Source organism: Ursus americanus, chromosome 4 (assembly GCF_024610735.1).
Source record: "Ursus americanus isolate L20-20 chromosome 4, mUrsAme1.1.p, whole genome shotgun sequence".
NCBI lineage: Eukaryota > Metazoa > Chordata > Mammalia > Carnivora > Ursidae > Ursus > Ursus americanus.
In genome coordinates this window covers 10,984,752-10,999,968 of record NC_142130.1, presented here as the reverse complement: position 1 = coordinate 10,999,968, position 15,217 = coordinate 10,984,752, and the positions used below count along the sequence as shown (strand labels likewise).

The 15,217-nt window shown below is 42.1% G+C and overlaps 1 protein-coding gene across 3 annotated transcripts in view; it reads right to left on the bottom strand.

Annotated features, from left to right (window-relative positions):
- Window positions 1–395: 395 nt before the first annotated feature.
- The window catches only part of FNDC3B (fibronectin type III domain containing 3B), a 339,246-nt gene continuing 324,424 nt past the window's right edge, over window positions 396–15,217 (bottom strand). For all 3 annotated transcript variants that reach the window (XM_045788650.2, XM_045788651.2, XM_045788652.2), the window contains 2 exons: window positions 13,109–13,236; window positions 396–2,639 (listed from right to left, as the gene is read on the bottom strand). In XM_045788650.2, the coding sequence (XP_045644606.2) occupies window positions 2,328–2,639; window positions 13,109–13,236 (440 nt within the window). In that variant the 3' untranslated portion in view covers window positions 396–2,327. The remainder of the gene's footprint in view (window positions 2,640–13,108; window positions 13,237–15,217) is intronic.

Genomic DNA, 15,217 nt, shown 5'->3' with positions numbered 1-15,217 from the left:
GAAGTGTTTCCAAAAAGGGACTCTTCCCCCCCCCGCGACCAGGGATTTTGTACTCCGCTGACTTCATTGCTTAAAGAACGCCTTTCCCCTCCAAAAACCAGCTGCCCGGGATGGCCTCAGAAAATGCAGACGCGGTGTTACCGCGGGTCAAACACACAAGGAGAGGGCCGAGTTTTGGAAGGCCAGAACTTTGGCAAAAATAGATTACCTTGATGCCACCACTTTGCAAGGCTAATTAAACTAATTATTATAGTCAATAACAAAATACAAAACTCTCTAGTACTTACTACATCAATATAGGCACACAGAATAATTCATTGATCTTAGCGCTTTCTTTCAAGAGATGATTATGGTTTTTTTGGGTACATGTAAACGTTTCAATCACTGATAATGGATTTTTTTTTTTTTTGGCATTTAATGCACTAGATGCTCTTATCTTTTAAAAACACAAGAAAATGTCAGAAGATTGGTAATACTACAGGTGTTGCCGAGGAATGAGACTGACCTAAAATTACAAAAGTATAAAACACACAAAAAAATAACATGCTACAAGGGAAAATTAGTACATAAGTACACTTAAAAATTTTTACAATAAATAAAGATTGCACTGTAATTGGCATTTAAAGTACTGTATGCAGAATATAGTATAAATAAACCAAAAACAAAATAATGTTGGTTTCCCCATGACTTTGGTATGGGAATATTTTAAGCTAGTACAGGATACTGCATCTTAAGACAACACAGACCAAGCACAAAATCGCTATGATCAAGAAAAACCAAGTAGCAAAAATATACAAAAACAGAAGCAGGGGGATACACTGTGTCTGTTGCACCCTTTTGGAATATATTTGCACCTCCAACTCTTAAACGTCCCTGAGGTACGCGAACATTATGGACTCATATAAATAATCCAATGACTTTGGGTTAAAACTGATTATCGCATGACTCGGAATAAACATGCAAGAGTAACACGTTGCACTCCGCTAGCACCTGTTGATGAAGGATCTCAAAGCACTTACAAACATTAGAGTCCCCATTTCATTTTATTTCATTTTATTTTTAATGCATGGGAAACTGAGGCACAGAGAGGTAAAGTGACGTGTTCAGGTCACGCAGCAAGTTAGTGACAGATCCAGGGAGAGAATCTAGGCTCTTTCACCCCCAAAACACCCTGTGCTTACCACCAAATATCATCCCCTCTCCACACATGGCCAGAAATAGGAACTACAAATTTAGATGACTCTCTTTCGGGTTTTACCAGTTTTTATCCGCTGTTAATGAATAGGATGTGCACCGAATTAAGGTACTGAAACTCAATCACTTCCTTGATACCTCAAAGAACAGCCTCACGGCAAATCGTCCAAAAACAATGAGCTGACGTGTAAGAAGACTGCTCACAATTAGTGTAAATCACGGACAATGGGCAGAGGCCCTAAACTGTCACCAGTTCTCGTCATATAACTCTGGTCAAACATAACAATATAATAACTCTAAGTGATTAGATTAGAAGTTATACACAAAGACAAACACGTTAAAGCAGCTTTGAAAACAGCTGAACAGGGAGACAACTAACTATTGCACAATGCCCTCTTAAAGTTACTGCTATGAATCGCTGGGGTGACCGCTACAATGCTCCGTAGTTTATAGGTGCATTTTGGTTACTTGATTTCTTAGACAGGCAGCTCATAGTGTTAAAATCATAAGAAATACAGATTATTAAAACGTTTCAGATTAAAGTACACATTTTGATTTAAATGAGCTAAACAGTTAAATAGGAGCGACCAACGGGTAGTTTAGGGCAGCCTCATCTGAGTGAACACATCTTCCGTACGTTGTTGCGCTTGTAGTTGTGTGGTAATACTCTGCCAACACTGACATCCTAGACCTGTAAGTACACACACTGTGATTCATGTTCACAGAGACAGATGATCAAGACAAAAGAAGTGACCGGTGAATATAAATTACTAAACCGTAACATGGGAAAAAAAAAAAAATCAAAGGCTTGCAAAAGACATCAGTGAAAACAGAATAAAGGCAAATCTGAAAATTTAAAAGAAAACATAAGAAAGCTAGCTTTTGGTATCTGGTTTGCTTTTCTTTTTTTTTTTCCTTAAAAAAAAAAATCCAGTTTAATCTCTTCCTAGTTTTGCATTTCAAAAAGGTGCACCAAAACACTGATATTTTTTTTTCCTAGCTAAATCTGTAAAACAAGAGAAGTATATAAATCAAAGAACAGAAGGGCTTAAAAAGGGGAGGATCTGAATAAATGTGTGTATTAAAATGTGTAGCATTAATTAAATTCATACCTCTAGTTTTGTTGGGTTTGTTTACTTCATTAAGAAGTACTGTAATATAAAGGCAAATAAAATGGACAAAGTTGCAAAGCCAACCACAATGAGGGCTGCAAACTGTTCATCAGTAGGCATCATGCTCTTCATTTTGGGATCGTCTAAGCTCCCCGTGTCCCCTGTAAGCATGACCTCACTTCGTTGCAATACAAAAGCCGCAGAGGGGCTGAAAGCTCCGCTGAGCTCCTGGGAGGTGTCTAGGCAGCGGCGGCACACGCACACGCGGAACCGGTAGTCTGTGTTGGTCTGGAGGCCTGAGATTTGGAATGTTGCTTCTTCTCCCTTGTATACCTTCAAGGACAAACAAAAACGTCCTGGTCAATAAGTCTGTAACAACACAGTGGTCTCTAACTTAATAATCTGACAAGCCAGGTCCACCAGGCCCCTGGTGTTTACTCCAGAATACAAAAATTATATGGAGAGGCATTTCTCCTAATCTGTATTTCATTCAACAACAACCAAAGATAGGTATTCATTCCACCCCACCCTGAACAAACAGAAGACAAAATCCAGTGACTGGAATTGCAGCTGACCTGAGTAATACACATCTAATGAAATTTTAATAATTTAGACTACAAACTAGAAGATGACTAAATTCTTAGAAAGGGCTCCATGGTCTTGGTCCACAGAATGAGTCAGCATTTTTTTTAAGCCGAAACAATTAAAAACTGTTGTACAAACAGATGCAAAGCGTCGGCTGGATGATTTTGACAGTTGCACACCAGATTACACTACACCATTAAGACATCCTACTTCTACCCCTAAGAAGTACACACCATTCTGACTTCTTTCTGTCATTAGTTTGGCCTGTTTCTAGAAGTTCATGGAAACGGAATGCTCCTTCATGTCTGTTCTTGAGCCTACAAGGTTCACCCATGGTATGGATTCAGTAGTTGTTCCTTTCGCTGCAGGGTAGTGTTCCATCATCATCTTGTATCTCAGTGTATCCATTCTCTTTTTGATGGACATTGGTACTTTTTTCCAGTTTGGAGCTTTTATATAATAAGACTGCTATGAGCATTTTTGTATAAATCTTTGAGGACTTAAGTATTTATTTATTTCACGAGAAATAATTTTCCCAAGTGATCCTGTCACTTTGTACTCCTGCTAGTAAAGGATGAGAGTTCCGGTTGCTCCACATTCTCATCAACATTTGTTACTGTTGGCCATTTATATTTTAGCTAAATAATTCCCATCGTGGGTGCTAATGCTATCTCATCTGCATTTGCCTGATGCCTAAAGATGCTTGCTACCTTTTCATGTGCTTATTGGTCATTCATGTATCTTCTTTTGTGAAGAGTATTTTCAAGGCTTTTATTAATTTGTAGGAGCTCTTTATATAAATCTGGATAGTCCTTTGTCAGATATGTGTTGCAAATATTTTCTCCCAGTTTTATGGGAGATACTTGCCTAATTGTTTTTGTAAAAAAATTTTGATACAGTCCAATTTATCACAAATTAACATTTAAATTATTTAATGGTCGGTCTGGTCATACAGAGAGTACACACTTAAGACAATCTGTTTTTTTCTACTAAGGATCTGGGATATTTTCTTCCCCTCTGTTCATCTAATATAATCACCACAAGGCTTACTTTTACAGGAACTTGAAAGCTACCAGTTTACTTAGAGATTATCACCCTTTGAGTTGACTGAAGCTAAGGAGAGTTTTAGATGAAGAATGGGAAGGGAGGTCTCACAAGGTTCTTGTATCAAACTGACAGATTCAAACTTAGAGAATGATAATCGCATTAAAATTACATAAAAATTCATGGCTTACATTGGCATCAGTGAATAAAGACAGGAAAGAAGTACCTGGAACTCAACCAAGTCAGTAAGAGATTTGGCTGATGAATAGTTAAACAAGAAAGTAAAATGAACTGAATCTTTCCTGTATGAGTGGGTACTGAGTTAGCATCTATGAAGTGCTTAAAACAGGCCTGGCACATAGTAACTGCACAGTAAACTACTGAGAATTTTAAAACAACTCCAAAAATATTACTAAAACACAGCAATTAGAAGTGATAGGCATAAGCATTTTCAGCCTGGCAACAGGCTAACTTAGTAAAGCTGTCAACTTTGCCCATTAATACAAATCCCCTAGAAAATAAAAAGTATTTCCAATGATCTCCACTTTGTCTGAAACACTCGCCAGCTATAAATTCCAGTAAGAATTTATAAATGTGTTTTTAAAGCCTGGTGTATAAACTTCTACCAAAAAATAGGACGTTCCACCAGTGAACACAGGTGCACTGGCCATGAATTTAGTGTTGGGCAAAGACAGCAAAAGGATCTCACAGTTTAGAAGCGCCACCCTACTTCCAATGTTCACTTGATATTTAGCCTTTTTCTTAAGATTTTTCCTCCCATTCTCAAACTTCATAAGCAGACTTTGTCTTATTATACTTTTGTTTAGTGCCCAAGTGCCAGAAAACCAATTCTGCCCTTTTCTTATGCTGATCCAGAATCACCATTGCTTTTGCTATTTCTTTGTAAGATTTTTAAGCACGCTCCTCCTGGTGAGTTCCCCTATTTCTTTAAAGGCTGTAGAAAGAGCATTAGCAACTGGAGTCGTAGACAGAACTGGGCTGGAGCAACCAAGTATAAATGAATGAGCTGTAAGAAGACCCAGGCCACTCCCTTCTCACTGTTCCAATGATGAATTAGTTAAATGGATGGTTTAAGACGGGCTGTCATGCTGATTGCCCCAACCCACACACCGCCAGCTATTCGAGAGTTCCACCTACACTGTAATGGAACTGGCTCTTTATGAATTATTTCCCAACATGTGAGTGGTCTCAAGAAAACAGTGGTGTACATTTTTTTTTCTTTAAAGAGATCTTGTACCTGTGAATGTTCTTTGCTTTCTCAATCTAGATTGAATTTCTTAACTTTAAACACTGAAGTTGCTATTTTCTGAGAAAAGTCTTTTCTTGGAAACTGTTGGGACCATTCCTGAAGGGAATGACTTGCAACCCTGGGACCAGTATACCAGTTTGATAAAGAAGGTCCCTCCACACTTGCCATCTGAGCTTTGGTTTCTCATCTGCAACATCCCAGTAAACAATCCATTCTGATTCTGCGGCGATAAGTTACCACGGGGATGTTTACTGAGTTGGAGAGAAGCTGCCATCTAAGCCTTAGCTGCAAGATCTCCTGCTATACCTCTTTGATTGATTCTTAGAGGCCACATTTCTTGCAACATTTGTTTGCACTTATCAAAGGTTGAAAGACGGTAGCTGTTGGAGCTCTTCTCCTCCATGCAACCCTGGCGAACTGGGCCTGGTTAGACTGGGAGGCACTGGGCAGATCCTTCTTGAGTACAGGAACTGGAATCAGGATCCCAGGTTTAAGTCCTTGCTCTGTTACTTTCTAGGTTTGTGAACTTAGGCAACTAACAGCTCTGAGTCTTAGTTTTTCTCCTCTTTAACCTGGGGATAGGAGCAGTACCTAAGCTAACCCTAAGAGGGACTGAGGGTTAAATGAGAAACTGGAAGTAAAGAGTGCTTTGTGAGAGGAACATAATGAAGGTAAGTCAACTTTATCAAATTTAATCCTCCTGATTAGAGATAAAGACATTGAGGATCAGAGAGACTGTTAATTTCTTTAGGACTCATAGCAAATAAGGGCAGGGGTAGACCCCCAATGAGATCCCACTCTTAAACACCCATGCTCACCACTGGAACCGCCCCAGCCCTGGCTCTCCCATCCCCTTTGGTAGGCAGTGATGCCACCACTTGTCCTCTGCTTCAGTCCTAGTCTAATGTCTATGGTCTGACATGAGGTCCATGACATGAGGTCCAGTTCTGTTGGCCTGATTTTGTCTTCCCAGACAGCTCCACTATCTTTCTGGTGTTTCCGTTAAACACCTCTCAGATCACCCCATCTTGGTTTCCTCCTGTCTCAGAAGGAAAACACTGTCTTGCTCTTCTGAGGTATGGAAAGCAGTTCCCCCACTCCGTCTGTGCCAAGCAAAGGCTTGGGCAGCATATCTGTGATGTGGCCTCTTACTTTATGCCATCAAACAATGACCTTGTTGCCGAAAACCAGTTAATAAGCTATCCCCACAGATGTTTTTGAGACTTTTGGCAAGTGGATATAAATGTTCACTTATATCTTTTAAATGAATTCTGTGGTTTCCGGAATTTGCACAGCCAGAGCTTTTGAAGAAAGCTGGCCCAGAAGTATATTTAATTTCTTAGGAACCCAATTCATGGAATCTCGAAAAGAACCTTCATATTTTCATTGTGATGGCTCTGCTCAACTCTAATTCTCTGGAATGAAGATCTCTGAAACCGTATTTAGAGAGCAAAGAGGAATGCTACTTTCCTCATACCATGTGACAAAAAGCTTAATGAGGGAAAAATGAATATTTAATTGAAGGGAACTTCCTTAATGATAAGCCCAATTAAAACTTAGGCTTCAATTTGTAAATGTTTTTCTTTTAGCCATTCTGGTTGTTTTAACTGGAACAGCTCCCCGCTTTTACAAGCATTGCCAACACAGAAATCTTTAAAAAAAAAAAACACATGATACACATATTGACTGTGGGACTGTGTTCTATTAACGCCACAGCAACCAGCACCATGGATGGCCTGAATTCAGTGAATGTTCTCGACTTAGAACCCTCTACTCAAGAGTAGATATTCTTATTCCACAGTGCCTGAAGAGAGAGGATCATTATGAGAACCAGGTAAACACGAACATGAAGTATTGGAGCATACACGCAAACCACAGAGCAACGGGAACGAGTTTTTAGCATAGGGCTGCAGCCATCCCTGTAAAGAAATCGAATCGTTAACAGTAAGTTGTTTCCAGTGTATTGACAGAAAATACAGAGTTTCTAATGTATTTAAAAATGGTCAACAATGTCTTAAAGCCTTTTGGATTAATGCTGAACTAAGGAAAAATTAAAACAATCCCAATACCCCCTTTTCCTGATGATTCTCGTTCCTGAGGTTTGAGCTAACGGATCTGTTCTGGGGGAAACAGTTACAGCCAGGGGATCACCAAACCACAGGCCCATCCTGTCTGCCGCACAGCTGCGCCCCCACTGGGGGGACTTTTCGTGGGACCGCGCAGCTCTCCACTTGAGGACGGCAGGCCGCGGGCCCTGTGTCCCTTTATTTTCATTCATTTTGACAGGGGCACCATTATGGGTTTTTCCTCCTGCCTCAACCCAATTTAAAAGGCATGGCTTCACTTAAGATTGTCTTTATTGAAGTAACCAATCATAATATCGCAAGACGTAGAGAAGCGATATTATTTTTATAAAGACTATTTCTGTTCTTGATTTGATGTACGATATATTTTAAAGTAATTCTGACATGTTTATTCCAAAGAGGAGGATTTAAAGTAATACCCAGATAACTAAAATGAAGAATCTGTCCCTTGATTCGGAACAACATACTGTGGAGCTGGGATCCTCTACCCCAGTGTCTTCTGGGGAGGACTACCGGGGGCCGCCTCTGGGCCAGTGCCTGCTGCCCCTCTTGGGAACTGCAAAGGCAGACGGAACCGCACAGCGTTTTCGTTTCCACGGCACGTTCTCACTACTGGAGGGGCGGAAGCTCACGGTGACCCCGAGTTAGAGGACGAGTATCCCTCCTTGTACAACAAAGCGGCCGAGGCTCAGTGAGGTGAATTCATTCTTCTAGTCTCACATGACTGTGGGATACCCTCCAGTGCAAGACGGAACCCACCAACCTGCAAGCCTCCTTTGTCGAGGGCGCAGTGCGGGGCAGGCCTTGTGGTTCCTGAGCTGAGGAGGGCAGGTAAGGGGCTGTTCCTGAACTGTTTCTTGAGGGTCTGCTGTTTTCACCCTAACCCGTCTATAAGCTCTGGGCGTACTAACCATGCTCTTCTGTTATATGCCGGGCGTCCCTCATAGGACAGAGGACCTAACAGTTTCTCAATACACCAGGGTCCTACACCTGGGCTCCAAGAAACTAAAGATATATTTGTCTCATGCATTTTATTTTTTTTTTTTTTTTTTTTTTTTTTTTTTTTTTTTTTTTTTTTTTTTTTAAAGATTTTATTTATTTATTCGACAGAGATAGAGACAGCCAGCGAGAGAGGGAACACAAGCAGGGGGAGTGGGAGAGGAAGAAGCAGGCTCACAGCGGAGGAGCCTGATGTGGGGCTCGATCCCGCAACGCCGGGATCACGCCCTGAGCCGAAGGCAGACGCTTAACCGCTGTGCCACCCAGGCGCCCCTGTCTCATGCATTTTAAATGGGTATATGAACATTTTTCTGATGGCCTTCATCAGATACTTAAAGGAAGCTAAAAACCTAAGAAAATTAAGAATCTGTCAAATGATGGCTTTTAAATACCCCCATGCTGATCTGTTGTTTTGTTTTGGATATGACCCTTTATTCAGGCAAAAATTAAAACAAGCTGTGTTAGGGAATTAAACTGAAAGACATTAAAAAATAGGTAAGCTCTAAGACTTTCAGACAGTTGCGTTAAGAGAAGATCTTTCCTCATAGTTCATAATGGGATGTCATGAAGAATCAATTCAGGTCCCAATACTATAGTCTAAAATAGGATACAAAATGAAAATTCATTTATACAAAGATGCCATCAAATTAACTGTAAAGGTCTACAAATTTCAGATGCTTTAAAGGTTTCCTTAATACAACAAATCTGAGCATTAAGAATATTAATGACTTGCCACAAATCTTGTCCCCTAACAGGTAACAATTTGTTAGTTTGTTGCTCTTTTCTCATCTTCAGTGTTGTTTAAGTATTTTTTGTAAGAATTATTGCAGTCTAGGGGCGCCTGGGTGGCACAGCGGTTAAGTGTCTGCCTTCGGCTCGGGGCGTGATCCCGGTGTTATGGGATCGAGCCCCACATCAGGCTCCTCCGCTAGGAGCCTGCTTCTTCCTCTCCCACTCCCCCTGCTTGTGTTCCCTCTCTCGCTGGCTGTCTCTGTCGAATAAATAAATAAAATCTTTAAACAAAAAAAGAATTACTGCAGTCTGAACAGGATATGAATATGAATCATCTTGCTTTACATTCTGTAGGTATCAAACTGTCTACGTTATACCTTGCGCAAAAAAATCAGTCACCTACATATACATACAATTTTCAGTCTAGAATGCTTCGTAATTAATACTTTCTGAAAAGAAGTTTTAAGCTGCTTGGAAAACATGTTTATTAATGGCAGAAAGCCAAATCAATGTATGTATGGATTCTATACAGTAACATTTTAGGTGAGGCTTTACTACTTTGAGAGATTGTTTTATAATTAAGGCCAGCTGCTCACCTCATATTGTCATAGTTGAACAACAGAAAGCTAATAAGCTAGAACCAAGGCACAATTAAAGTCCGCGTTTCAAGCAAAACATCAGGGAAAGCCTCCGTGCTTGCCATATTTGCCTGTAAACCTCGGTCTGGGAAGCAGAAAGACCCTTTCTATTAGAGGTAATCTTTTTTCACCTAAGTTAAAACACTTCTACATCCACCCCACGCTGAAGCTGACTCTGCTCACCACCACAGTTTAAGGAACCTGTTCCTTGGAAACTGCCTCTTTCACGCATGCAAGAGACATTTACGGAGTGCCTAAGTACGTGCCAGTGCTGAGCAAATAAAAATGAGGCCCACAAGCCCATATGCGAGCGGATCCTGTCTGATCAGCGCTGGGACGGGGTACACACAGCCCTCGAAGTCCCGGAGCTCGGCCGTGCTGTACGCTCAGCACTAGTTACCTCGCACTCCCCTGTGTTTGCTTCTACGTATCCTCTCTGGACCATAATGATTTCAACCGTTACTCCTGCAGCCGTAATATAAACAGGTTTCACTCCCTAGTTCATGTCCAGAACAAGTGAATGAAGTACTCGAAACATCAGGTGTAAGTTAATGCCTACTGAATAGGGGGAAGCAAAAAAACTCAGTACAAATTGTTCCGGACTCAACTGTGGCTCTTTATGTACACTACGCACCTTAATCAGTTCTTGGTAAATGTAGTGAACACATGGTTATGTGAAGAATGCTAATCCCGGTCTACTGAGCCTGCCCCGCGGTACTATGTTTTCATATATTTCCAACAAGAGACTCAGTTACAGCTACAGTAAGAAATTCCGAATATACCCATGTGATTAGGTGCCATACTAGGATTTGTATGTCCATGGGTCTACACATGTAACATTAAACAAAAAAACAGCAAAATCTAAAGCTATTAAGTAATCTCTACACCCAACATGGGGCTTGAAGTCACAACCCCGAGAACAAGAGTCACGTGCACGTCTGACTGAACCAGCCAGGTGTCCCAAACAAATAGCTGATTAAAAACAGCCAACCTGCCGTTAAAATCTAAATTATTGAATGGATTTACCTGTGTTTTAGCAATGCTTGCAATATATAGATAGTGATCAAATACTGCTTTTTCAATGTCAAACAGCAATCACTATCTTTTAAGAAGCAGAACATTTTTCTAAGAACAGGCAGGAAAGCATGGTATGTGGAATATAATGTTTTTAAAATAACAATGACAAACATGCAATGAATGTACTGTTGGGATATGAATCATTCTTAAGTGTTCAATGATATGCTGTGAAATTCTGTAACATTTTATCTTTTAACCATCATCACATTGCTATGGAACAGGACAATGCTGCTGGCGTTAAGATGAAGAAATCCGGTGGGAAAAACCCTCTGCTCCCTATCTGAGCTGAGACCCTGCAACCAATCCTATTTTTCTGGTAAGCTGAAACAAACACATGAAATTATTTACTCTGAAACGGTATACATCTACTAGAAAGAGATTGGAAAGTGAGACAACACAACAGTGTTTTTTTTGTTTTTAGTGCTTTGCTCTTAACGAGGAATGATGGAAACTGGACGATGACATCATCCGCTGATGTTAATCAATACTTGGTAGATGTCATAGTTAAAAATAGTTTTTTGCAAAATGTGGTTAAAGCAATTCATTCTTCTTGATCTGATTCTTCATATTAACAAAGTACATTAAATATACCAAAATTTTCTTTGTTCTACACATTTGCAAGTATTCTTCGTTATTAAATAAGGAACATTAACCAGCATTTAACAAAAACTCTGAATCAAATTATTTTCTACCTGTTTTGTGTATCTGGAGCCTCTAGAGCTGAATAGAGAGGTCTTTACAAATCATGCTAATGTTTGAGAAGGTAGTTTCCAAGTTTGATATACACGCGGGCCTCCTTTAAAAGTTCTGGTAAGGAATGGGCTTCACCTTTCCTTAGAGTAATAGTATCATATCCTGATTTTATCCTGATAAAAATAATTATTAAGTTCCTGGAAACATAGGAGAAGGAAGGGAAGAATGAAGGGGGGGTAAACAGAAGGGGGAATGAACCAGGAGAGACTGTGGACTCTGGGAAACAAAGTGAGGGCTTCGGAGGGGAGCGGTGGGGGACTGGGATAGGCTGGTGATGGGTAGTAAGGAGGGCACGTATTGCATGGAGCACTGGGTGTTATACTCAAGTAATGAATCATGGAACATTGCATCAAAAACTGGGGATGTACTGTGTGGTGACTAATGTAACAAAATAAAAATTATAAAAAAAAAAAGGTTCCTGGAAACGTAACAGAAACCAATGGGGCATCTTAATCTTCTGTGGCCAGTGACAGAATCTGTACTGCTGGAGGAATTACGGATCAAACAGCGTCGTGAAAGGGCGCCTGGGTGGCGCAGCGGTTAAGCGTCAGCCTTCGGCTCAGGGCGTGATCCCGGCGTTCTGGGATCGAGCCCCACGTCAGGCTCCTCCGCTAGGAGCCTGCTTCTTCCTCTCCTACTCCCCCTGCTTGTGTTCCCTCTCTCGCTGGCTGTCTCTGTCTCTGTCGAATAAATAAATAAAATCTTTGGAAAAAAAAAAGTGTTGTGAAAAATAATAAAACCAAATTCCTGCTCCGGCTCTATTCCAGTTACACTCTCTCTTGCATGGGTTCATCATGTGATCTGTAAAGCCTTGCTGACTCAAATTATGGTTCACGGACCAGCATCGCCTGGGAGCTTGAGCCCTCACCCCACACCTTCTGCATTTGAACAGATCCCCTGGGGATTCCCCTGCACATTAAAGGGGGACAGTGACCTGGAGCTGCTCAATCACAGGCCTCAAGAGCTGATAAGCCATGTTCCTTCTTCTGTTGTAACTCCTGTGGAAAAGGCAGAAGGGAGTGGGGGAACGAGGTGGCTCAGCCAGTTAAGCTTCAGACTCTAGAGCTCAGCTCAGGTCTTTCTGGGGGAGGGGGGCAGAGGGAGAGAGAGAATCCCAAACAGGCTCCATGCCTAGCACGGAGCCGATCCCATGACCCTGAGATCATGACCTGAACTGAAATCCAAGAGTCAGAGACTTAACTGACTGAGCCACCCAGGTGCCCCTCAGCTCAGCTCTTGCTCTTAGGCTTGTGGGTTCAGGTCCTGCCCCTTAAAAAAAAAAGGCTTGAGTACTTCAGTTGAAACTACTTCCCCTCTATAGTAAACCACTGGCACTTTGGTTTTCAACTGTATGAAGACTTTGATATTTGCAAACACCAGTGCCAGTATCAAATACAAATATGGAATTTAAAGCTCTTCATAGGGTCATGCTTGGGAACTGAAAACTTAATACCTCCACAGACAAAATGTAAACTACGGCTTATATAAAGGGGTACACGTTAGGCAGTTTCTATCCCTGATTTTAAGAAAAATGACGCCCACCAGTCGCTGAATTGCTCATGGCAAGAGGCAGAGGCTGGACTGAGAAGCCATACACGTGCCACGCATACTAGTTCTTACCTGTTTGTACTCAGATTCTCTTCCAACCAATACCTGCAGAACGTAGTTGACAGGGTCGCCTTTCATTGGTGGTACCGTCTCCCATAAAATTTCACATGAATTTCCTTCCAACTGTGTTACTCGAGGTGCTGAAATACAAATCCACATGTCCGAGCTCAAAATTCAAAGCATCACAATAACCGTCAACATTTTGGTAATGGGAGTAGTGGGGGGTAGTGGGAGAGTGCTTGTGCCCGCTCTGAGGGGAGTTTATTTGCCCAGCCTCCTATAAAACCTGCAGGGTACCCTTTACACAGAGAAGGTACTCCATGACTAGCAAGCTATTGGTGAAAAAATCCTTTGCTCGTTATCCCATTAATAACTGCTTGGCTTGGATTGCATTTTTGTTATGTTTTGTTAATTTTTTAAAAAAATTTTTAAAAAGATTTTATTTATTTGAGAGAGAGGGAGGGTGGGAGAGAGCGCGGGCAGAGGGAGGGGCAGAGGGAGAAGCAGGCTCCCCAGTGCAGGGAGCCCGCCCTGGGGCTCGATCCCAGGACCTCGGGATCATGACCTGAGTGGAAGGCAGACTCTTAACCAACTGAGCCACCCAGGTGCCCTGGAAATTTTGTTATGTTTTCAGTAGCTATCGGGCATGTTCTATGATTAGGCCCTGAGCCGGAGACGTTGGAGAATGCAAAAATAGGGACTGTAAAAACCCTGCTTTCAAGCGAATTAAGATCAAGCTGAGGGAAGGGGCGAGCAAGGTAGGAGACAAATACAAAGGGACATAACGTAAAGAAGATTAAACGGGGGTGTATGAACAAAACGGAAGGGAGAGTCTCCTCTGTGTGAGAGTCTGAGGAAGGCATGAGAAGCAGGTGACATGTGAGACTAAGTCCCAGAGAATGGCCAGCATTGAGAGAAAGCCTTTAAAAATCAAGTTATCTCCTATTTCTATTTTTTTAAGTTCATTTTTCACCTACTAGACTCATAATTCTGGTTTAAAGGAAGATTATATTAGTTTGTAGTAAAGCATGAAAAATGAAAGAATTTAAAAATATTTCTCATAGCTTACGCTGCATCTCTACAGCTTAACTCAATGCCTGAGATTCTTCAACTTTGTAACTAGACTGCGGAACTCCTCTCTGAACCCCCTTAATCTTTATAGAGGCAGTGGTTTCTACTTGCAATTCTGTACAACAGTGCTTCAGAAAAATAAAGGTTTTCTTAAAAATAAGTTACAGTTAGTTGGCCAAAACTCCATGCAATTTATGGAAAAAATAAGGGATGCTGTCAGACCAAACCGCCCTCCAAAGAGCTAAGACAATCATTTCCTGAACTGAGAAGAAGAGGAAGAGGATCTGATCACGTGGCAGTGTTAGGAAACGGTCCTTCTGAAGAAAACGCACATGAAATTCAAGTGCTTCCAATTCAGTATTCCACTGTCCACGAACGCATCTCCACCGACACACACCTAGGCAAAGGAGTGTCACCAAGACCCTTGACGTTTGCTAGCTGGGACATGTGGCCAGCCTTCCCTGTCACAGCACATCCGTCAGCCCCGGTGTGTTCAGGAACCTCTTCGGTTACAGCCGCCGGGCGAAGCTGTACCGAAGCGCTGGGCCACTTACTACCCAAGTGATGCAGGGAGCCCCCCACGTGCACGTGCGCCTGTGCTAGTCTCCCAGTCACACGAAGAGGCGACGGCCAAAGAACTTCTCAACTGCTGAGGGGAGGGGGTGCCATGAAGCACCCCGGAAGGAGCCAGAGGAGCCTTCACAGAATCCAGGCCAGACCCCGACCCAGGCCCCGAGGTCTCTTACCCTCTGCGACGGACCCGCCCTGGCGGTGGCTGACAGAGCTCCTCCCTCAGGAAGCTCTGAATCAAAACGGCCTTGCTCCTGGGGCCACACATACAAAGGACCTCTTTTCAAGGTCGTGCTCATCCCCTTGGCCACCCAAGTAATACCTAGCAAACCCTTCTTAACCAGATAACAGCTAGGTCAGATAAGCTGCCTGTGTGTCCACCAGCCCCGGGTCATTTTGGGCAGCAGCTGGATAAAGCCACCAGGGTGGCCGACCTCGGAAAGGCAGCAGGAAGCTTCACTGGAATCACCCTTTTGGGGA